The sequence below is a fragment of the Carcharhinus amblyrhynchos genome, chromosome 10, assembly GCF_965287045.1.
Source record: "Carcharhinus amblyrhynchos chromosome 10, sCarAmb.v2.hapA, whole genome shotgun sequence".
Lineage (NCBI taxonomy): Eukaryota > Metazoa > Chordata > Chondrichthyes > Carcharhiniformes > Carcharhinidae > Carcharhinus > Carcharhinus amblyrhynchos.
The window spans coordinates 40,819,867-40,845,377 of NC_137333.1; the positions used below are offsets into that span (position 1 = coordinate 40,819,867).

General features: G+C 39.9%; 1 protein-coding gene across 1 annotated transcript in view; it reads right to left on the reverse strand.

Moving 5' to 3' along the window:
* The window catches only part of LOC145348875 (protein diaphanous homolog 3-like), a 527,933-nt gene that overhangs the window by 119,435 nt on the left and 382,987 nt on the right, over nucleotides 1-25,511 (reverse strand). The window contains exon 23 of the mRNA XM_080196908.1: nucleotides 13,488-13,613. Coding sequence (XP_080053034.1) covers nucleotides 13,488-13,613 — 126 coding nt within the window. The remainder of the gene's footprint in view (nucleotides 1-13,487; nucleotides 13,614-25,511) is intronic.

The window sequence follows — 25,511 nt, forward strand, 5'->3', positions numbered from 1 at the left end:
ACGTGGCGAAAAACTGCAGCAGGCGACGGTGCAGAGGGACCTCGGGGTCCTTGTGCATGAGTCGCAAAAACCCAGCTTGCAGGTGCAGCAGGTGGTCAGGAAGGCGAATGGGATGCTGGCCTTCATAGCGAGGGGGATTGAATATAAAAGTAGGGAGGTCTTGCTGCAGCTGTATAGGGCATTGGTGAGGCCGCAGCTGGAGTACTGTGTGCAGTTTTGGGCGCCGCACCTGCGCAAGGATATTTTGGCCCTGGAGGGAGTGCAGAGGAGGTTTACTAGGCTGATACCGGAGTTGAGGGGATTGAGCTATGAGGAGAGGCTGAATAAACTAGGCTTGTACTCGTTAGAGTTTAGAAGAATGAGGGGAGATCTCATTGAGACGTATAAGATGATGAATGGGATGGATAGGATAGAGGTGGAAAGACTCTTCCCGCTCAAAAAAGACAGTAGGACTAGGGGGCACAGCCTCAAGATAAAGGGGAGGCAGTTTAGAACGGAGTTGAGGAGGAACTTCTTCACTCAAAGGGTGGTGAATCTCTGGAATTCTCTGCCCGTTGAAGTGGTGGAGGCTGCCTCGCTAAATATTTTTAAGAAGCGGGTTGATGGGTTCTTGATAAGAGAGGGGATTAAGGGTTATGGGGAGAGGGCGGGAAAGTGGAACTGAGCCACAACAGATCAGCCATGATCTTATTGAATGGCGGGGCAGGCTCGAAGGGCTAGATGGCCTACTCCTGCTCCTATTTCTTATGTTCTTATGTTCTTATGCATGTTCTTTTGGCATGTCGTGGCATGATGTTAGTGTAGGTGCCAGTTAATGTTATTTAGCCACTACAAGAATGCCTTTCCCTTACAATACTAAGAAGATAGGAAGCAGTTGTTTATTCCAGAAGACAAACTGGCTGGGAATATCAGACAACATCATCAGGGCACATTAAAAAAAATGTATCATTTTGCACCTGTTGACTTCAAGCAGCTGAAAGGAGTTAAAGAGTGTGACATTGTTAGACACACCATCATTAACCTCGGGTGCTACAATGCTAATTTAATTTCAACTGCTTGTTAATTTAGGTCCCTGGCATAGTTTGACTTATTTCTCTTATGTACCAGTTTGTTATCATCAATGCTGTATAAACAAAAAGACATCTACTAAAATGGCTGGAGGAATTAAGAAAATTATCTTAATCGCCATTTTTATACCAATAAATTTTTTTAAAGGAGTTTCCATGATTGCAAAATTCTCTCTATAAAGGAGAAATCCAAAGTAATATCCCACAAGAAATGTGTCCTGTTACATTAAAGAGGAAAATTACTCCCAAAAAGAAATGAGTGAGTCGACATGCTGCTGCAGGGCTCATGATGGAATGACAAGTTTTGCATGATTGTGACTGTGATTCACACAGAAGCCATCTGACGCTAACTTTTCATAACTCTCTTTTCAAGCATTGGAATTTTTGCTCTTCAATTTTCTTTTCACACAGTATATTACTACTTCTTCCCCAGGGCTGCAACACCTATAAGGGCAAGGTGACCTACTTTCACCAACTCCAGGAATGTTGCTCTGAGCATGAGGCACCTGAGAGCTGATTCTTCCCCTGAGACACATTGCTGAGATGCGGTCTCAGTGATATGGGTCTCAATCCACATTACAATACTGTCGAAAGTGTGGCATAATAGTGTTATAAAATATACTGATTTAAAAAATAAATGTGGAGGGGTTTTTCTTTATGCTTTTGACCATTGCAGGACTTTGTCTTAAGAATTTTGTGGAAAATAAACTTCTGCCTTGACCTGACTTTAAGCAAGTTTATGTTGTTGGGTTTATCTGCTTTAAAGGATCTGAGCAATAAGCTACTGAAGTGTAGTGCTGAGCTATTTGGTTAATTGCTTAATAAATTAAAGATCAGATGGACTGGTGCTTGGTTCTTTATACAATTATCTGACACAACATGCAAACAAAAGCTTTCAGAAGTGGGTAATCTTATCCTAAATTATGTGATATTAATTTTTAAAAGTGAATATGAATCAAGATTTTTTAAAAAAGTAATGGTTTATACATTAGGATGATTTATTAGAAAAGCTTAATGTTCAAGTATGAAAAGCAACTGAATCTAATTAAATACAAATATTGTTTCATTACTTGTATGTACATCTGGAGATTCAACCAATCTATATCAGGCCAAACTCTTAGTTTCTGACCTGTATATCACTTATCTATATTTGAAAGAGTGGGCAGGATTTTCCACAGCCCCCCCACCCCTGCCACACAATTCCTGTGGCTTGTTTTGTTTGTATTCTGACTAATTCCCTTCAATACTTAAATAGTCCAGTGAGGGGATTCATTGAATGCACATTTTCTGATAGGTTTCTGAAGTTAAACTAAGTCAATAACCATCAATTGAAATATTTTTTATTCAGCACAATTTTGTCTTTCTATTGTACAAACTACATAAAAGTATTTGTCTTTGAATTACATTTCCGTCTCACCTGCAGAATGTCAGTGTAATGCCGACTGGCTTTCAGGTTCTTCTGAGTTTTCAATGCACTACTGAATGATGTATGCAAAAAGGTATTATTATACTCCTTTGGAAATGTATTGCGCTCATTTTTAATAAGCACGTTCATATTTTTGTACTCATCAAAGGGATGCAAGTACCAAAAATAGAACATTAACCTTTCCAGGTAGTCATGTCAGCGATAGCACAGGCAGACAGAGAGTAATCTGCCACAACAACATAGTACCAAATTCAGAAGAGAAAACCAGCAATTTTTCAATTTCCACACTAGCCATCCAAGATCTCTCAGGGTTGCATTGCCAGTTAATGACAAATTAGGGACTGTCTGTACTCATAGATCCATGCTCGCTAGAAACTGTACAAATGTTTTATGATGGAGTCTTACAGCTACTAGATAACACTATTATCCCACGAATCTATTCTGGATTGGACTCAAGCAAGGAGCAGCTTCTAATTCACAGTATTAATACAGAATCTTAATGAATAATTATGAATAATAATTAACCACAAATAATTTTAATGCAATGATGCAATTTGTAGATTGTTACAGTCCCTAAAGAAATAGCTTAAAGTCTAATATTTCAGATTCCACCCAAATATATATGCATTTGGTTTCCTCTATTCAACTTTCTCCCTTCTTTTCTTGACCATGGCGAATCATATTTCAGTACAGGCTCCCAAGTGCTGGCAGCGCTGATGCCTTCCCAAATTTGTTGTTTGTGCACCTAAAGGGTGTTGCAAATTGTTAAAATACTGGAGGCGATTCAAGAATTGAATAAAATCAAGATTAAAAATGAAATTGGGATAATAAAGCAATAGGAGAAAAGAAGAACTGATAAGTGCAACTGTCTAAAGGGGTGTTTTGATAAATTATTGTGGCAGTAGGAAAACAAGTGTTTATCTAAGTGACTTGGAGTACAAGGTTAGCAAGTGTGAGGTTATCCACTTTGGCAGAAATAATAGTAGGAGGGATTACTATTTAAAGGGCAAAAAGCTGCAGCATGCTACAGTGCAGAGGGACCTGGGGTCCTTGTGCATGAGTCGCAAAAACCCAGTCTGCAGGTGCAGCACGTGATCAAGAAGGTGAATGGAATGCTGGCCTTTGTAGCAAGGGGGATAGAATATTAAAGCTGGGAGGTCTTGCTGCAACTGTACAGGGCACTGGTGAGGCTGCAGCTGGAGTACTGTGTGCAGTTTTGGCCGCTGCACTTGCGCAAGGATATTTTGGCCTTGGAGGGAGTGCAGAGGAGGTTCACTAGGCTGATACCGGAGATGAGGGGGTTAGACTATGAAGAGAGATTAAATAGACTGGGTCTGTACTCGTTGGAGTTTAGAAGGATGAGGGGGGATCTTATAGAGATGTATAAGATAATGAAAGGGATGGATAGGGTAGAAGTAGAGAGATTCTTCCCGCTCAGAAAGGACAGCAGGACTAGAGGGCACAGCCTCAAGATAAGGGGGGGGGGACAGTTCAGAACGGAGTTGAGGAGGAACTTCTTCACTCAAAGGGTGGTGAATTTCTGGAATTCTCTGCCCGTTGAAGTGGTGGAGGCTGCCTCGCTAAATATATTTAAGTCACGGGTAGATAGGTTTTTGACAGACAAGGGAATTAAGGGTTATGGGGAGAAAGTGGGAAAGTGGAACTGATCCACTTCAGATCAGCCATGATCTTATTGAATGGCAGGGCAGGCTCGAAGGGCTAGATGGCCTACTCCTGCTCCTATTTCTTATGTTCTTATGTTCTTGAGGAAAACTAAGGTATATAGAAATAGGTGTTGGAATGAGAGAAGAGTTGAGTTCAAAATGCTGAGAGAAGAATCTGATTTGCATTTAAATGCTAAAAGCCTGGTCTGAGATGTTATTAAAATAGCATAACATCAAAGGGAAAGGGCAGTAAAACTGTAGGAGAATAGCTGACTACAGCAGGAGAGAAATGCCTACGATCAAAGCCACACCCAGCTGGAGAAAGCTGTCTCTCAAGTTATTGCTCAAAGCTATTGTTTTAAAAACTCTAATAGAGAAGAACCATGACATGGAACTGAAGAAGGTCTATCACCCACCTGTGGGTGGTAATCATATACTGGATTTAGATCATAACGTTATATAATATTGGATGTTGTTTGGGAAAATAGGCATTTCTCAGAGTTCAGGAAATGTAGATAATTGGGAACAACGATAAAATTCATGAGATACTATGTATGTATAGCCGTTATTGTAGTTAAGTGGATTGTTGAGTGTATTATAGTCCTACTTGTGCGTTTTCTTTTAAGTCAATAAATATTCTTTACTAATTGATTACAACAAAGTTGGACTGTTTCTGATTGAGCCTATTTTTTCTCAAATTATGCAAATGGAAAATATATGCCACTAACAACCAGTGTTCCAAATTACCCTTCCGGCTTTTGGGACATCCTCGAATTTAACATCAATGGAGTTCTTAACAAAAGGGAGAGAAGAAAAGTCATATGTGCATTTATATAACACCTCACCAAATCTCTGAGAAATATTCCAAATTGTTTCACATACCTTTTGAAGTACTCGTGATATGTAGAGGAATGAAGTGGAGATTTTGGATTCAACTGAGGCACCTATCAGACTGTAAGCAGTAATCACTAGGGTGGGGGGAAGGTGGTACAGGAATCACAATCACCTCTCCATTAAGACCAATTAAAGTTTTTGAAAAGCTTGTTAAGAGATTGTCAGGGATCCAAGGTAAAATTTTTGAGGGGTAAGGTAGGTTATGCATATTTTGAAAAACAGGTCATCTGAATGGGGACAGCTACTTAGTGGAGAGCCAGCTGTAGTTGCAATGTCAATGCTACTAAGGACAACTGAATGGCTACCTGCCTAGAAGGAAGGCTCCAGCTAGCAATAGGAGCTTGGCTTTCAGATCTTGGGCTCCAAGTGGTGATGAGGAGCAACTCCCTTTGTAGGAAAGAGTTAACAGGACTAGCTAAATACTTGGCAACAAGAACAGGTGTGAGGTTAGGAATCCTGCAGAGAGTAATTCATCTCCTGACTCCCCAAAGCCTGTCCACAATCTACAAGTCAGGTGTGCGATGGAATACCCTTCCCTTGTCTAGATGAGTGCAACTCCAACAACACTCAAGATACTTGACAAGCATCTAGGACAAAGCAACCCAATTGATTGGTACCTCATTTATTCCTTCTGCTATCGATGCACAGTAGCAGTAATTTGTACTCTCTCTAAAGTGCACTGTAAGAACTCACCAAGATTCCTTAGAAGCACCTTCCAAATCCACGACCACGACAACAACAGCAGCTACATTGGAACATCACCACATGGGAGTTTTCCCTTGAAGACACTCACCATTCTGACTTGGAAATGTATAGCCATCCCTTCACTGTCCCTGGGTCAAAATCTGGGAACTTCCTCCCGAACAGCAGTTAGCAACGTCCACATTCCATGCATGAATTTTAAAAAAGGCAGAACCAGGTATTACATTGGCAGGGAAGCGGAAAGAAGTGCATGAAGAAAACACAGGCCAAACAGCATAATCTGCTGATAGAGCTACCTGGAGCTGACTGAGAATAAGTGCTGCAGAAGATTGAGACTCTTCAAGTGATGTGACAGATACTTGTGCAGTCATAGCAATTAGCTGTCAAAGTCACTTGTGGCCTTGAACTTCTTCACTTCTCAATCCTTCCAAGAATCAGCTATGAACCTTCATAGCATGAAAGATTGGTTGCATACCTCTTCATCTCACTAGTCACTGATGCTCTCTTTGCCAGCGCTGGATAGCACATTCATTCAATGAATGTCTCAATAGACACAAAGTATTGGGTTTTGCCTCCACTGCTGGATTCCTCTAGGTGCAAGGCACCCATTGACTGGTCAGTAAGATCTATCAATTCCCAAAACGAGAAGATAGATTCTAGCAGACAATGGCAACCTCTTGAAGAGATGGTTAGTGAACTCCGTACAGGAGACTGAGGCAGAGGCAATACTACCAATGTTGCCTGCTTAGCAGCACAACAGTTGAGTAGACCATTGGACTTCTGAAAATGTGATTCCAGTGAGTGGTCCAATAGGGCAGTGGCCTTCAATACTCTCCTGCAAGGATCTCGGTCATTTGTAGCATGTATATCAAATTGTTAAAAAAACAGTGAGATAAACTGTCAATTCATGTCATTTGAGGGAGAAGTAATGGTCAGGCCACTGGGGGAAATACCTATTCTTCTCATTGTGTAAACATCTTCCACTTTACCAGAGAGAGGTGAGCTGTCACATGGGAGTTGGAGCTCTGGCACCCAGGGAATAGCAGACTCCCACTTCTTCAATGCTAATGTAGGTCTAATGTTGGGGATTGTGAGGGAGAGAATAGTTTCTTTTCTGGGACAATGGCAGGAAGATGTTGGGGGGAGGGGGGGATGCTGACCTCATTCAAAGCTCATATGCAGTGTGGTCATTCTCCATGCCAACCTTGACATCTCAAAAGCAGCCCCTTGCCTAGTGTTCTGTTGCCCTTTGCACTGCTGTTCTTTTTCTAGGGCTGGAATATGCCCTGGGGAAGCCACGAATGGCTCCACACTTGTGCCTCTGGTCCAGGTCTCTGAATTATTAGTCCAGTAACAACATCACTGTTCTATCCATGAGATGCTGTGTTATCTAAAACTTTGCCCATTTTGATTCACTGATCCTAAACATGGGAGGACCTGGCGCAGAGGATTTTTGAGGGTCACTTAACAGCTGACTTGTGATTCCACTTGATGTCCACGCTTACGTGTTGCAAACACAGTAAGAAGTCTCACAACGCCAGGTTGAAGTCCAACAGGTTTATTTGGTAGTAAATGCTACTAGTTTTTGGAACGCTGTTCCTTTGTCAGGTGAGTGGGGAGTTGGACTTTAACCTGGTGTTGTGAGAGTTCTTACTCTGTTTACCTCAGTCTAACACAGGTATCTCCACATTATGTGTTGCAAAACCAGACAGCTATATCTTTTTGATAGGAACAGCCTGTCTAATCCTTGTCCTGCAAACTCTAAGGTGTTTCTGTTGCTACCTCAAAGAATGGTGTCATTAGCTCCTTCCTGTGCTGTCAACCCACAGTGGTGGAGTCATTATTTTGATTGGCGTTCTTGTTGCTTGACGAAATATGTACCAGCGTATTTTTGAGCGCATCAAAATAAGTCTGGACTATAATTGCAAACAACTGCACAGCAGCAGGAACATTCCATGCTCTAACTGTGTTTTCTCTCAATGCCTTACTCCTTGCAGATACTTCTGTTGGAGATCGTGAATAGAAAATTAGGAAATACAATGGTACAGCAGTTAGACAGCATCTGTTTCTTGACTTTTGTTCAACCATGTGCAAGTCCCAATGAAGTGGGAGATTCCACATATTAAGGCCACCTTGCAACATTTTGTGCCACGAGACCAGTAGTTCCAGGAGGTATTCATGCTTATGAAAGCCTTCCTTATGCATTGAATTTTGAAACAAGTCAGCAGGATCTGTGACCAGGCTGCACCACTAACACAACAACGACGAACATTTTTTTAAATCACTAACCCTTCCTTATCCTCACCCATGACTACTTGATTATGCTCTGGCTACATGAGCAGGCCAGAGGCTGGGAATTCTGCACCAGCTCACTCCCCAAAGTCTATCCATGATCCAAAAGGCACAAGTCAGAAATGAAATGGTATACTCTCCACTTGTCCAGCTGAGTGGCGATTTGGGCGGCACGGTGATACCGCGGTTAGCACTGCTGCCTCATGTCGCCAAAGAGGGTTCAACTCCAGCTTCTGTCTGTGTGGAGTTTGCACCTTCTCCCCCAGTCTGCATGGGTCTCCCCCCTCCCCCCACCCACATATACACACACACAGTCCAAAGATGCGCAGATTAGGTTGATTGGTTATGTTACATTGATCCACATGTCAAGGGGATTAGCAGCGTAAGTGTGTGGGGTTGCGGGAATAGGGCCTGGGTGGGACTGTAGTCGGTACAGCCTTGATGGGCTGAATGGCCTCTTCCTCTACTGTGGAATTCTATTCTGTGATTCTATGAGTGCAGCTATTTTCACATACTTCTGCTGGAGATTGATCAAGAAGCTGAACACTGTCCAGAACAAAATAACTTGCTTGCTGGACACTCCATTCACCACCCTAAAAATTCTCTCCCTCATTTCATTACCAGCATACTGTGGCAACAGTGTGCATTGTATGACATTTAAAGTTTATTTATTAGTGTCACAAGTAGACTTACATTAACACTGCAATGAAGTTACTGTGAAAATTCCCTAGTCACCACACTATAGCACCTGTTCGGGTACACTGAGGGAGAATTTAGCGTGGTCAATGCATCTAACCAGCACATCTTTCGTACTGTGGGAGGAAGACAGAGCATCCAGAGGAAACTCACACAGACATGGGGGGGGTGGGGGGGGAGGAGAAATGTGTAGGCTCCGCACAGACAGTGATCTAAGCTTGGGTCCCTGGTGCTGTGAGGCAGCGGTGCTAACCACTGTGCCACCCAAAATGCACTGCAGCAATTCACCAGGGGTTCTTTGGCAGCACCTTCCAAACCAACGACCTGTACCACCTATAGGAAGGTGAGCAGATGCTTGGGAACATCACAAGCTGCAATCTCCCCCCATCAAACTTGATTTAAGTACATTGCTGTTCTTCCAGTATCACTGATTAAAATCCTGGAACTCCGTTCCTGACAGCACGATGGCTGCAAATACATCACATGGACGTTTGCAATTCAAGAAGGCAGCTCACTACATTCTCTCAAGACAGTTAGGAACGAGCAATAAATGCTGGCCAAGTCAGTGAAGCCTACATTCCGTGCAAGAATAAATAAACGGATGTCAACACTGGTGTTTGCTTCAGGTTGTGTGGGCGACATAAAATGCTGGGATGTACATGACATTCCCACAGTACTCCCAGCTTTCACCATTCTGGACTTGTGGCCTTTTGTTTTTACAAAAGTGCACATGGTGAACACTTTGCTATTTTTATGCATTCTATCATTGTAATGAAAGCATTTTAAATAGAAGTTCTATCTCAGAATGCGATTATTGTTCTGAATCAGATGATGGCGCAAATCATTGATGCAGTTAAAGTATGCAATCCCAGGAACATTGTAATCTCCACAAATTTTGCGGCTTCCCTGACATTTCACAGCCTGGCCTTCCAGCTTGACATTCATAACAATGAACTCGTGGCACTTTAAAAGCATTTTGAGCCTATTTTCTCTGCATCTCCCTGTTGTGAAGAGAGCGATAATGGCAGTATATCACTGACTCCTCTGTTCCGAGCATGGCTGTCATCAGCTTTGTTGGGGACTTCACATAGGCACACATCTGCGTTACGCAATTACTACTTTCAAAAATCCAATCAGAGTCCTTTACTGTACATAGGGTCTTGTCACAATTTGGAGGTATCAACAGGCTGTGCATGCAGTAGCCCAACTAGCAGTTCTTAAAGTAACTGCTACAGGTCATTCAGAAAAAATATACAAGTTGTCATTTTAAAGAGAGGAACATATAGACATTTTCAGCCTGTTGCTTCTCACCTGTGCCCTCCCTCCATCACATCACAATTATGTACTCCAACCCTCTTTAATTCATGGCTCTGTGAAGGAGATGCCAGATTTCACAGTCACCCCCAATAGATAAGCTGCTTTCAGTATTCACAAATCAATAATATTGAGGCTTGGCTCTTAACTTTCTGTGACTGGTTGCTCCATTGTGCATTAATTTTAAACATAAAAGTTACAAAGATGCATTATGAATGCAATTGGATGTTTCAACAAGCATGCTAACTAGTACAGGACATACTGCTGTCTCTGAGTCTGATAAATTGGATGGATCTATTTTAGATCAATGATCAATAGAAGAATGATGTTAAAACTGATGTCGGAAAAAAACACATTAATGTCCCTTCTCCCACAAATGAAAGATATTTCATCATACATTCAGCACTATGAATACATAATTAAATTAACCCTATAAATTGGTAAAAATAGAACTTGCTACTGCTTCTTTCTCTTATTTTCTGTCAATTGTAATTTAAAGCAAATAAGTTATACAGTTCATAATAAATGAAGTAAATTACATTTTAATTGATGCTTCACATCGAGTTGCCTTATACGAAATTAGCTAAGTAATTGCAGTTAAAGTATGCAATTCCAGGAACATTGTAATCTCCACAAATTTCGCGGCTTCCCTGAAATTTCACAGCCTGGTCTTCCAGCTTGACATTCATAACAATGATCATATCACATTCAATATGTCCTAAAATATTATAGAAACCTACAGCACAGAAAGAGGCCATTCATCCCATCGAGTTATGTATGACTACATTATGGTAATTAATAAATAACCAAATGCAGCTGCAGATCACATTACATTTCTCGCCCACCCAATCTGTAATGTGCACTGTGATGAAAGTCGCCAGGACTGATCAGAGAAAGCCACAGTTCTAAGCATGATGAATTGTTCCACTAGACTAGACATCCTTTTTCTATTTGTGATTTTGCTTTGACTTCTGTTGGTTGACTTTACATTTATCTTTTTTTCATCTTGTTCCACCAGCGAGCAGTTTCTTCTGTTAAATTTTGACAAATAAATATAGTGCTGACCTGCTGATCTGAACATTATTAATTTAAAGAGCATAATCCTTAGAAGATTTACAAAACGTCAGCATAATTTTCTTATGTTTGTTACAATTTAAAGCTTACAAGATTAATATATTTTGGGACACTAGTTTTAAAATGTAGGGTAAAATGTAGGACAGGTCAGGTGGTCACCTGACCTGTCCAACAATCTGCTTGAAAGTAAACTTAGGTGTTTTTATTGTTAGAGACCAAAGAAAGGCTTAGAATGTTTTACTAAGAAGAAGGTGCAAGCCATATATGCTTGGAGATAATGGCAGCAGTTTCTGAGTTTACAATGAGATTTCTCCAAAAGGCTAAGAAAGGTGTCGTAGGTACCAGGTTGCAATGCTTGTGCTGTAAACTGTGCGCTTACTTTTAAGATGAAAGGGAGTGGAGGTCAAGAATAGTTAACACACAATTCCACCTAATCCAAGATTAATTTAATAATCATTAAAAAAGGCTTTACTGCTGGTGGTGGATTTAAGAAATGCAGTGAAAACTGAGGAAAGTGCCTAGAAACAGTCAACATTATGGCTCAGCGAAGTAGGAATATGGGAACCATTTGGAAGCTGGAAGCATTTATAGTCTTTCTGTGATTAGGGCTGGAATTTGGTAGGGAGTGTGATGTGTGGTAAGTATAACAGGGGAAAATTTTTCTTTGTAGTTTTAAGTACAAGTTGCCTCCAAAAAAGAAAAATAATACTTAGTCAAAGGTGCTTTTAGTTACTTGTTATAGCAAACTTTTCAAAATGAAAACTTGATGTATCGTTCTTTTAACTATTAACTGGACAATTGTTCTTTTAAAAAAAAGGTTAATGGTCTCCAGGGAGATCACAACATTATTTAATTGCTGTCAGGCATTGGCTTGAATTCTTTGGCTGTTCATGCCAGGGGAGTTCTCAAGTCCCACCAGCAGTGGGTTTCCTGGTGGCGTGGGGTATGATCACCTCCTGCTGCTGAGAAACACGCAGCTGGGAGACCAGAGAATCCTGCCTATTATTAACTTGTACAGTGCATGTTTATTACGGCTTTAAGATAAATATTTCACAAAATGCTTCCACTTCCATATATTTTTGTTCCATATTCCTAGACACTAAAAAAACTGCACAACTTATCTCTCAACATAAAAAAAATACATTAATTAAAAAACAAATGTCAATTAGTCCAAAAATGTGTATGTGGGTGTGTTGTGTATGTGCATAGTATAGGGTGGTTTGTGTGTGTGTGTGTGTGTGTGTATAATTTTATGTGGTGTGTATCATGTTCAGAATTCTGAGGGATCCAGGTATTCTCGTGCATGTGTCACAAAAGTAATTAAGAATGTAATATCATGTTATCCTTTATTATGAGAGGAATCGAACATAGAAGTAAGGCTGTCTTACTTCAGTTACACAGGGCATTGCTGAGACCCCACTATGTGCTGTTTTGGTCTCCTTATTTAAGTAAGGATGTAAATGAATTAGAGATGGTTCAGAGCAAGTTTACTAGATTGATATCTGGAATGAGTGAAAGATTGGACACATTTCCACTGGAGTTTAAAAGAACGAGGGATGACTTGAATGCAGTATACTGAACAGTCTTGACCAGATGGATGTAGAAAGGATATTTCCACAGAGGTGAGGAAATTTTTTTCTCCCTGAGGGATGTGCAACTTTGGAATTCTCTGCCTCAGGTGCTGGTGAACGCAGGGTGAATGAATATTTTTAAAGTAGAGACAGATAAGTTATTGTTAGATAAGAGAATCATTTGTAGATGGGAATGTGGAATTTGAAATACAGACAGGTCAGCTATGATCTTGTTGAATTGTGGAAGACAATTGGCAGACCAAAAGCCTACTTGTGGCTCCTCTTTTATCTGTTTGTATGTGTGTATACTTAAAATTGTTTTTGTAAGATTTTAAGCTTTTGGTCCTTTCTGTTTAATGCTGAGGAAACATAGGCAGGTCCGGACATCATTAAATTGCATAGGATGATCTAACCATTGCAAGCTTTCCACAGGATATCCGCCACTTCAGAGGTCAAACAAAGTCATCTATGAAAAAAAAGCTTTTACCACATTCAAAAATGGAATTAGTATTGAAACATATTTTGCCTACCCTGCAAATCCTACTTAGAATCAGCATTTAGAATCACCATATCTGTCGGCTAAATCTATTTTGAAAATTGCTTTATAATAGTATAACGCTATTATTCATTCCTTCATTAACTCACTCTCATATGCAGGCCCCTCAGCTTTAGAAAATGATTAATATCAGTGATGAGGCAGCAGCTTCACTGATGCATTAAAAAAATAAACTTACTTAAGACTTATCTAAATATTGCTCCATGAGCTGTGCAGCCGTCAGGAAGGATATGGACATCTTTGTTACAAACTTGTCATGCAAGTCCTCTGGTGGAGGAAAAGTTTCTAAATCCTTTTCGAGCTGTTGAAGCTGTTTCTCCATCTGCTTAAGGTTCTTCTCCAAGTTTTCTACACATACTATAAAAGGAAGACAAAATTAAACCTTTTAACCTGTACAATATGAGAAAAATAAAGTGAACTGTTTTAATTATTGCAATGATAAATTCAGTATTGTGCAAATAGTGCAGTCAATGTGACTTCCTTCCAGATTTCAGGGAAAGCAAGTTGTATGAATATGCCATCGTGCTCACATCATTGCAACATAATTTAACCCCAAAACAGCTAGGCGAATGAGAGACACCCCCATCTCCTTTGAGAAATTATTTGATATTATTTGCAGCTCATGTACTGAGGCACTGAACTGAACATCAGTAATATAAATCTACTGAAACATCAGGGACAATTTTATGACTGCAAAATTTTATCTATAAAACAATAAGTGACTAAAACACTACTTTGTATCAAACATTCAATTTGTCATATATTAAAATCCTGTTTAAACATTCGAATATTCATTAACCAGCTCATTCTACCTCCTTGCTTATTATAAATGTAAAATACAGTTCTTTCACCCTATGCCATTGGTAAATGAGAAATACTCTTATCAATGAAAAACCCTTGCATTGCTTATAAATTGGACAGTAAATTGAAAGTTTAAATTGTGAAGATCGGCATGCGGTTAGATGAAGTCAAACCTTGACAGGAAAATTGTATCAAAACTAGGACATATTGAAGACTGACAAGTAAACTAACCAGGGCTTGAAGCAATTTTTAAAAGCAGCATCTCGGCCTTTTGGCTAAGATGCAAATGAGATCAAGCCTTGGAGGAGCAACTATGCCTACTCCAATTAGTTTGGATCAGGAATGTCTCAAATTGTTGAGACTCTGCATTGGACTTGATTGGATTGAATTGGAATAAAAACAAAAACAAAACAGCTACCTCAACTGCAGCACTGAGAGTTAAAGTGTATGTCAACGACAACATTATTGAAACAGATCTCATGACCTCTTGAATCTAAGGAAATATCTCTGTTATATGCCAATTTATTTGTTTGAATGTTACAAAATAATATACTAATAATAATAAGAAGAACCCAAGTAGACACTTACACATAACATATACTTTTCTTCCTCACCGTGGAATACATACCTGCATACACAACTGTAATTTTTAAGAATGCAGAAAACAATACAACAGTAAATCAACAAATATTTAGCCTCCATTTTTCAAACACAGTTTATACAATGCCACCTGCAGGAGACAACAACTACTTCCTTGATCTACTAACAATACTCCAACACAAAATAGTGATAATAGTGAACTTTCAAAGTAAGAAATGCAGATAGGTAACCATGCCAGAACAGAAGGTGCTATGTTTCACTTCACTTATCCAGGATATGGAATGCTAAGTCGTAAGTACATAAGAACAGAAGAAATACGTGCTGAAGTCGGCCATTTGATCCACTCTACCTTCCTGCACTATTCCCGTATCCTTCAATTAACTTGGCACCCAAACACTTATTGACCTCTTTCTTGAATATACTCAATGATATAGCAGCTATAGCTCCTTGGGGTAGACATTTCCAAAGATTCACAACTCCTTAAGTGAAGAAACATCTTAGTCCTAAATGATGATCCCTTATTCTAAAACTGTCCTGAGTTCTAGATTCCCTAATCAGGGCAAACATCTTTTCTCTCAAGCCCTTTGAGAATTTCATATGTTCAAATTTGATCTCTTATTCTTCTAAACTTCAGGGAACATATGCCTAGTCTTTTCAATCTCTTCTCATAGGACAACTCAAGTACCAGTTGAGTAAGCATTTGTTATACTCTCTCAGGGGCAAGTTTCCTTTCTGGGTAAGGAAACCAAAAATGCACACAATCCTCTGGATATAGCCTCAACAATGGGTCCTGTATAAGTGTAGTGAGACTTATTTGTCCTTTTATTTCAATTGCAATGTAACAAAGACAATACGCTGTTTGTCTTCCTAACTGCCTGCATTCTAACTTTCCATGATTCATATGCAAGGACACTTTTGAATTCAAACACTTCCCTATCCTTAGCACCCAAAAAGTATATTCTGCTTTTTATATTTCCTGCCAAACTGAATAAATACACAATAAATCACATTGTTTTCTATCTACCATATTCCTGCTCACTCATTCAACACCATCTCCTTCTGCAATCTCTTTGCATCCTCTTCATCATTTATTTTCCTAACGAGCAAACTTGGATACATTGCACTTAGTCCCCTCATGTGATCTGTTCATATGGACTGTAAACAGCTGAGGCTAAGGTACTGATTCTGCTAGCTGCAGCCTGCTGGTCTAAAAATGTCACATATATTCCTACTTTCTGCCCATATAGACAATCCTCAATCCATGTTGATTTTGCCCAAACCCATTAGTCCTGATTTTGTGCAAAAATTGTTTGTGTGGCACATCATCGAATGATTTTTGAGAATCTAAGTACATCACATCCCCTGGTTCCTCCTTATCCATTTCACTAGCAAAATCCTCAAAAACCTCCCAACATACTTACTTGCCAATACAAGTGCCTCTTTGTAAATATATGTTGACTATACTTAATTATAGTACGATTTTCTAAGTGCCCTCTATTGATGAGAAGCTAATTGGCTTACAGCCCTTTGTTTTCATGCTTCTTCTTTTCCTACATAATGGAACTCAGCCTTGAACCACGGCAACAAAACTGGAACAGATTGGTAATCTTAGAAAACTGATTTCTAACTACTTCTCGTAACACTTAGACGAGTATAGCACTTGAAAAGTTGACGTTTGTTTCTATTTGTGCTTATTTTTCTACCTACTAATGTATTGCAATTGAATGTTGTTGCCATGAAACTTTCAGAAGATCTATGCCTAACATTTGTGGTCTTTTTGGTGGATACATCTTAAATCAGGATACCAAGATTTCGTATTACTAATGGTCTGAGATACGTACGATAGGAAATCATGATAAATGAAAAGCCAGGCACTCCAGTAATTGGGAATGTATTCTGGTGGTTGTATGTTTTTAAAAAACAATTTTAAAAATGAAAATTGTAGTGGAGACAGGTTGGCTGGGTTAATGCAACTGATGTTTTGACATGGGGATAAGCATAACAACACTGTAAATAGACATTTACCTAAGATAAGCTGGTAACAGCTTGGGGTCGAATGCAATCCTGTCACATGGATACAGTGGGATAGAGGTGATAACAAGCATACATTTACGTCAGGAGCCAAAAATGATGTTATTGCTGTTCCCAACTTTTCAGTGGAGGATGTTGCAGATGACCCAGGACTGGGTTCAGACTTGTGAGTTTATAAGTCTGTCAGGACTTGTGAGTTTACTATCAAATAAATTAGTTGGACTTTACCCTGGTGTTGTGAGACTTCTTACTGGGTTCAGATATGACAGCACAGATGTAATTAAAAGGTAGAGAGCTGGTGAAGATAGTCTCCATTAGGACAGATTTAAAAAAAATTAATTCATGCAACTTGGGCGTTACTGGCTGGTCAGATTCATTGCACGTCCCTCGTTGCTCAAGGGCAGTTGAAAGTTAACACCTCTGGAGTGTCATGTCGGCCAGACCTGGCAAGGACAGCAGATCTCCTTATCTAAAGGACATTCGTGAACCAGATAGGTTTTTCTGACAATCAACAATGGTTTCACGGTCATCAGTACATAATTAATTCCAGATTTTTTTATTGAATTCAAATTCCACCATGACAAGATCAAACCCAAGTCCCCAGAACATTAGCTGAGTTTGTGGATTAACAGTCTAGTGATCATACCACTAGACCATCACCTCCCCTTATAGATATGAAAACTGACCTCATGTTTGCAGTTGAAAAGCCTACATGTATATTAGGAAGAGTGTTAGGTATTTGTATTAATTCTAAGCTAATTTTTACTAGCTTACTGAAATTCTGTTGTGTTAGTGCATTTATGAATTCACCGGAAGTGACTTCACAAGTCCCTAGCACAGAAAACAGGCACAGAAGAAATAGCCATATAAGGACACCTGTAAATAAAGCTTCATTGTTTCAAACCCTCTGTGCTCTCTAATGTCAATCTTCAACATACAATAAGAAGGGGGTTACGGTGCAGGAGTGGGAAGAGAAATCTTTGCTAGAGATACTGAAGCTGGATACAGCAGGATAGCTTTGAGTGCAAAGGCAGAGCCACCTTTGGAGATGCAGCATGGTGGGTCTAACTCTGTTTAAAGATGTATAGAGGCCAAGGAGGAAGAAGATGAGATATATACCAGGGTGACAGTCATCACTAATACTTTAATTAAGGATGGCTTGGTGCTATGGCAGGATTGTGGCAAGTGCTGATCAGTGACTCAGACAAGAAGTTTTCAAAGAGATTTAAGACTTTGAAGGGCAAAGGGAGGTTTGATGTGTCACTCAACTTCACCAACCAGCATGGGGCTAAAACAAAGCCATAACTGCTTTCTTTGCTGAAGAAAGTTTATTGACTTATTTAAGCCCACACTATTCCCATCCCTAGTATTCTAGCTATTCCCATTTATCGGGGCAGGGGAAAAAAGGAGAGTATTAAAGGCAGCTGAAAAGCTGACCCTGTCTCAGTGACAAAGTCTAGAGCCTCCTTGCACTTTTTATTGGAGGTATAGGACTTGATGGCCATGGAGTGTTCATTCATAACATGGCTAAACAGTTTGATTATCAACTTGCAAACCCTACCAATAAGCCTACGGCATGTTGCAGGAGCAGAAGAGTTCCCAGGTCAGCCAGGACCTATAGAAGACAATGGCAAATTGTGTAAGGCTTTGACAAGCAAGCCATGGACCAAAACATGGGTTCCTTGGTTGTGAATACCATCATAGGGCATGGCACCTGAGGAGCGAGTGAGAGAGAGAAAGTATATACACAGAGTCTGACATCTTCTAACATTTGGGTGTGACATAACTCAGCTGTGATGATTGAAGATTATTTGGTTACATTATTTTGCAGAACTAAAATGCTATAAATATACACAGCCACATCTTGGAGACACCGGAAAGAATGTGGGGGACACAGGTGAGTTGTCCTTGGGAGTGGGATTCACTGTCAAATTCAGGCTGAATTTGTGTTTGCTTCAGTGCCCCGAGCATTGAACACCATGAAGGGTGATGGCAACCCAAGTGCTCACATCCGATATCCCTCTTTCTGCTTTAAGAGAAGTTTCTCCTGGCATAAAGGCCTCAGTGACCTTCTGGATGCAACAAAGGACTGTGAACTGAGATATATTTGTGATGTAGCCAATTCTAGCCTAGAAAGATTCACTACTATAGAAAATGAATGCTACGATGACCTTGATGGAAGCTGGCAGTACTATTCTTGTCTTGCTCTCAGACTGCAGGTGTGACGCAGGTAACACAGTTCCACCACTCCCTCCTCCACGAAGTATAGCCATTACAGATATTGCTACTAGTTGAGGTGCATGTTGGACAAGTGCTCTCTTAAGAGCCTAGGTGGGCAAGGCGTCCTTTTGATTTTGCACCTTCTCTTTCATCTACAAGCACCTTTTTTTGTTGCATCTGCCAAGAGAAACAGCAACTAGAATTCCCATGACTGGGAGAAGATTCTGTCTCTGGCAGATTTTTGAAACTAAATTACTCCTGGCAAAGGTCCTCCATCATTCCCTTCTGAATGAATGAAGATTTGCCAATGCCTCCAACAACACAGTGCTTCCATTACTTCTGCAGCAGTACTTGGATAGTCAAAAGCACCTTAACTGAAAGTTGGATAATGATGCCTCTGGATAGCACTGGTGGGGCTTCACCTGGAGCTGAATCCATGTGCAGCTGCACATGCTTAAGAAAGGGTATTAGTACGGAGAAGGTCCAAAATGGCAAACTGTGCATGAAATCAGTGTCAGAAATTGATTGACGTCACAAACTGCTCATTCTACTTGGTGTACATGTGCAATGATTGCATTACTTCTCTCCACACTGTGGCTCATACAAGTAATAATCAAAAGCAGATGCCAGCATTTTTCCATTTCTAGGCTGCTGCGATGTGATGGAAATGAATTTTACTGCCGACCAGCTTAGTCAATGCAATTTGTGAAGAATTTAAAGTTTTGAGTGATTGCAGTATGTGACACATAGCTTGGTCTAATTCTCTTTCTAGTCCCATGTGAATTATATGATACCATTATTTTACAAGGATAACAGCAGCACAAGTAAATTGGGCATTTGAACAGTTTGTCATTAGCATGTCTTCCATTTTATCCAAAGCACTGTATATTTTAAAAAGTTTGGCTCGTGATTTGTTTTTGAAACTACTCATTTCAAAATCTTATTACTATTGCAATCTTATTACTGTTTCTAGCTATTCAAAGTTAAAAAAAAGTCATTTAATTGTTTTGGTGATAATTAGAGGATATTATTTATGAGATTGTGAAATGTGCTTTTGTATGTTGGAGAAAATAGTGGAGTGTCATGAATGGAAATGGGGTGAATTCTGTGACACAAATAACATGGAGGTTTCTAATGCTCATCATCATTATGGAGTAAATCAAACAGCAAACACAATGACAGAAATCAGAAGTTGATGCACTTCCGCAAGCTTTGTTAAACGAGTAGATTTTAGCATACAAGGGCATGAAGCCCTCATACTTAACAAGTAATTCAGTCAGGAGAAGTTAATGTTGATGCATTCTGATGCAAGTGAAATTTTAACAGCATTATAATTACTGGCAAACAATTTTCCCAGCCTGAAAATTTAATTTTACAATTTAATTTCTCTAGATTTTAATTATTGTTGCAGGTCTGATATTTGCATTTAATTTTTTTGTTTCTTTTATCGCTTTCCCTCTTAATCCTGTCTTTCTTTTATCTTTATATTCTGTACATAATTTTACAATGAGCTAAATCTTCTAATTCCTATCTAACTGATATAATTGTATAGCAGCTGGGACTGGTTTAGACTCTGCATGGCTCAGTGTTAATTCTTTAAGCTGATTGATTGAAATGGCCTCACACGCATGCCAAAGATCTCTTGTGAAGGGTGCCATGTTGAAAAGGCTCTCTAAATATTGCAAGTTGCCACTCAAGTGCTCACAAAAGTCTGTGGGCAGCTGTAGATGTATTAAATGGTGGGTGCTATTCCTTTGCCACTGGTCACAAAATCTTTGCCACAATTTTCATTTATTTAACACGAGAGTCAGTGCTCAAGTTACTTTATATGATATCAAGAACAAATATTTAGAATTTATGCAACAGCAGTTAAGTAAAAACTATGTCGAGTAATTTATAATTCAGAGTAATTTCACATATGTCATAAAAAAAATTAACTGGACATGTGTTCCCAAAAACCATTACTGAAACTTCCGCTCTGAAGAGAGTATAATCTAATTCTCAAACTAAAATTCTTTAATTCAGGAAATAACTCAATTTTAACAGTACGAATCTAAAAAGACAACTTAAAAAATGAAATAGGTATTCCACACTTGTCACTCTATACAGTGTCTATAAAAATGTATAAACTTTTCCCACCCTAATTTTGTTTATTATTTTCTCTGCACGTCTGATCTCCTGTACAGCATACAGTTGCCAACAAAAAGGATTGTTGCTAAGCCCATCAATGGCATCAATCAGTAGAGGTGAAAGAAACAACTTCGCCTCCCACTCAGATTTTCCTTTTCTCTTCAATACTCCATGATACATTTCAGTATTTTAATGCATTCTGCCATTTCATAATTTTATTTTTAATAAAGCAGCCTAAAGATAGCTGATGGCCAGCACTATGATAAGATAAATTATCTGCATTAAACTGAGCCTCATGAATCAGGATAATTAGCCTTTCAGCTGTACATGGCAAATCTTGTTTTTTTATGTATCAGGGATATAATTGTACAGCTGGTTGAACCGGTTTTCCATGCGTCCCTCATATCCTCCCCCAAAATTCTATAGAGTAGGCTTTAGTTGTATGTTCTTTCCTCTAGTGGTAGTTTACAGTTCAAGTTAAAGAGGGAGGAGATGGGCAGCATTTAATTATGCTTCTTTGGATAAGTTAAGCAAAGTCAAAGAGTCACGTTACCACCAGCCACTACACCAGAAGAAAAGCTTGCACATTGCTCTAATGCAGAGCAACAAATCAAAACTGAAGTGTTTATCTTTTAAAAGAAAATAGCGCCATTCTTATAACCTTGTGAATTAAACTGCAGCATAAGTTTGGAAAGAATTTTGTGGCGGTGACGGAGTCCAAGGCAGTGGCTGGAGAGCAGGTGAGAGCTTTGCATCACTGTTTTTTGGAAAGGCCTGCTGAATTAGGTGTTACTCAGGCACTTGACTTGACACAGTGGGCTTGCCCCAGGTTAAGGGACTCCAGGAGTAGATTGGCCAGCAGCTATATTGGCCTCTAATTGGCTGGCAGCTCAAGTGAATGGCAGCATGGGGAGGAGCTGGATCTCAAATGGCAGAAGGACAGGAAGGCCATCCCAGGGCCTTCCTACCACAGACTAAATAGGGGTGGAGAAAGGAAAGTGGCAGCTTTCCATCACTAACCCCTTAATTAAATGCCCCTCTATTACCACAAGTCACCTTGGGGAAGGACATAAAATTCTACTGTCCTTCTCTTTTTGCAATAGGAGCCAACAATGATTCATTGTGAACCAGGCTATATTCAGAGCTGAAACAGGCCTGCAAATTCATATCCTGATCCAACCTCAGGGCACTCACAAGATGGCAGTCAGACATAATGAGAAGGATTAGAATGGCCTACACGCGATAAGATCCCACAAGATAGAATGTGCACATTCTGAAAGATATAGGGAAAGACACTAAGTCATTAGTTTCTGCTACTTTATTGGATATATACCACTGCGTGGTTACTCAACAAAAAGCGGATGGATTAAAGTTTTTTGTAATGTACCAGGTCGAAGAGAAGGTTCAGTAAATGTATCAAATTCTGGACAAAGGAAAATAATCCAGTGGGAACTGAATACCTCAATGACTTTAAATAAAGTAAACTTTCTTCCTGCACCAGTCCCAAAAATGTCTTTTTAAGCAGACTTCTAAAACTGCACAGCCAAGGTGGAAAAGAAGAATGATTACTGACCAATTACTGAAAGTATCCACTCCATCTGAGCTGTGTTCAACAACACTAATCAAATACTATAATGCCCCTCAAGGGCATGTGGGTAATTTGAAGCAGATTATTTTAAATCCTCCATTACATTGGTAAACCCACATTTTGACACTCCACCTTCAAAAAAGTGAAATAGTACACAAGAAAAGTTTCAGAGAGGAGTAATTTCAATGTTGTTAGGTCAAAATCCTGGAATCTTCTCCTGATGCACCGTGGCTGCATCTATAATCACAGGAACTCCACTGGTTCAACAAGATGGGTTGCCATCATCTTCTCAAGGGCAGTGAGAAATGGGCAACCAATGCTAGCCAGAGATGCTCACATCCCAAGAAAGAATACCGGTAGAGAAAACACAGCATGATTCATGGCATTACACTCTCATGGTAAAAGTAATGAAAATGGAGTTCAGAAAAAATTATTAGTGGTTTGAGCGTGTTATTCATTCATCATAATGAGGAATTCATTCTTCCTGGAACGAATTAGGAATTTTCCAAATCTTCTTTAAAATCTCTTGTTCTAGGAAAACATTTTTCTCCTATGCACATCCACTTCTGCTTGGGACTTAATTGCAGGATATCAATTAAGTGAAGAACATCTAAATTCTTCACTTTGACATTGTGTTGTCATTATTTTGATTTATTATCACATGTATTAGTATACAGTGAAAAGTGTTGTTTCTTGAGTACTAGACAGACAAAACATTCGACACATAGAGAAAGAAAGGAGATACAAAAGGGTCCAGAGGGGCAATTTTTTTTTTAAAGAGGGCATTGAGTGTCTGGAACAAGCTGCCAGAGGTAGTAGTCAAGGCGGGTACAACTTTGTCTTTTAAAAAGCATTTAGACAGTTAAACGGGTAAGATGGCTATAGAGATATCGGCCAAACGCGGGCAATTGGGACGAGCTTAGTAGGTTTAAAAAAAGGGCTGTAAACTTCTATGACTCTATGAGTGCAGAAAGTAATGTTACAGGCATAGCTAGAGTGTAGAGAAAGATCAACTTAATGGGAATTGGGCTAGTCAGAAGTCTGATGGCAGCAGGGAAGAAGCTGTTCTTGAGTCGGTTGGTATGTGTCCTCAGATTTTTTTCCCAATGAAAGAAGGTGGAAGAGTGTGTGTTTGGAATCCTTGGGGTCCTTCATAATGCTGGCTGTTTTTCTGAGACAGCGGGAAGTATAGAAAAAGTTAATGGATGGGAGACAGGTTTGTGTGATGAACCGGGCTTCGTTTATGACCCTTTGTATTTTGCTGGGCTTTCTTAACTATAGTGTTAGCATGGAGGGGCCAGGACAAGTTGTTGGTGATCTGGACACGTAAAAACTTAAAGCTCTCAATTATTTCTACTTCATCTTTACTGTTGAAGGCAAGGGCATGTCCTCCACTAGTCTTCCTGAAGTTGATGACTATCTCCTTCATTCTGTTGACATTGAGGGAGAGATTATTGTCGTCGCACTAGTTCACCAGATTCTTAATTATTTTCCTGTTCTCAGTCTTGTAATTGTTTGCAATCCGACCCACTACAGTGGTGTCATCAACATACTTGATAATCAAGTTGTAGGGGAATTTAGCCACACAGTCATAGGTGTATTATGGAGTTAAGGACACAGTCTTGTGGGGCACTTGTGCCGAAGATGACCGTGGAGGTGTTGTTGTTGCCTATCCTTACTGATTACGGTCTGTGGGTTAGGAAGTTCAGATTCCAGTTGCAGAGGGAGGAGCCAAGCCCCAGGCCACGGAGTTTGGGGAAGAGTTTCATAGGAATTATTGTGTTGTGAGCTGAGTCTATAAATAGGAGTCTGATATAAGTGCCTTTGTTATCTAGGTGTTCCAGGCTTGAAAGCAGGGCCAGGGTGAACCTGTTGCATCGGTAGGCAAACTGTAGTGGATCCAGGCAATTTGGGAGGCCAGAATTGATTCGTGCCATAATTAATCTTTCAAAGCAGATCATAATGATGGATGTCAGAGCCACCAGATAGTAGACAGTAAGGCACGCTGGCTGGTTTTTCTTTGGTACTAGAACGTTGGTCGTCTTCTTGACGCAGATAGGGACCTCAGATTGGAGTAAAGAGAGGCTGAAGATGTCTGCAAATACCCCCGCCGGCTGGTCCACACAGAATCTGAGGATCTCTAGGTTGACCTTTGAGAAGGCTGCTCTGTAATCTGCAATTATGACCTCGGATACAGGTTCTTCCGAGGCTTCTGGGATGGAGGGTGTACTCTTGCTGACCTTTTGCTCAAAACAGGGATACAATGCATTGACCACGTCAGGGAGGGGTGCATATATGTCAGGTAACATTGGCATGTATAGAATATTGGCGAGCTAACACAAAACAGACAGCTGGCAAAAACAGGTCATTTTCTGGTTGGCAGGATACAACAAGTGGGGTGCCACTGAGGGATCAGTGCTGGGGTCTCAACTTTTACAATTTATAAAAATAACAATAAGATGTAGGAACAGAAGTAGGCCATTTGGCCCATCGAGTCTGATCCGCCCATTCAATGAGATCATGGCTGATCTGATATAATCCTCAACTCCACTTTCCTGCCTTATTCCCTATAACCTTTGATTCCCTTACTTAAAAATCTGTCAATCTCAGTCTTGAACATACTTAATGACCCAGCCTCCACAGCTCTCTTCAGTAAAGAATTCCACAGGTTCACTACTAAGTGAAGAAATTCCTCCTCATCTCTGTTTTAAATGGATAACCCCTTATTCTGAAATTATGTCTTCTGGTCCTCGACTCTCCCACAAGAGGAAACAACCTCTCAGCATCTATCCCGTCAAGATCCCCGAGAATCCTATACGTCCCAATGAGATTTCCTCTCATTCTTCTAAACACCAGTGAGTATCGGCCCAACCTACTTAAGCTCC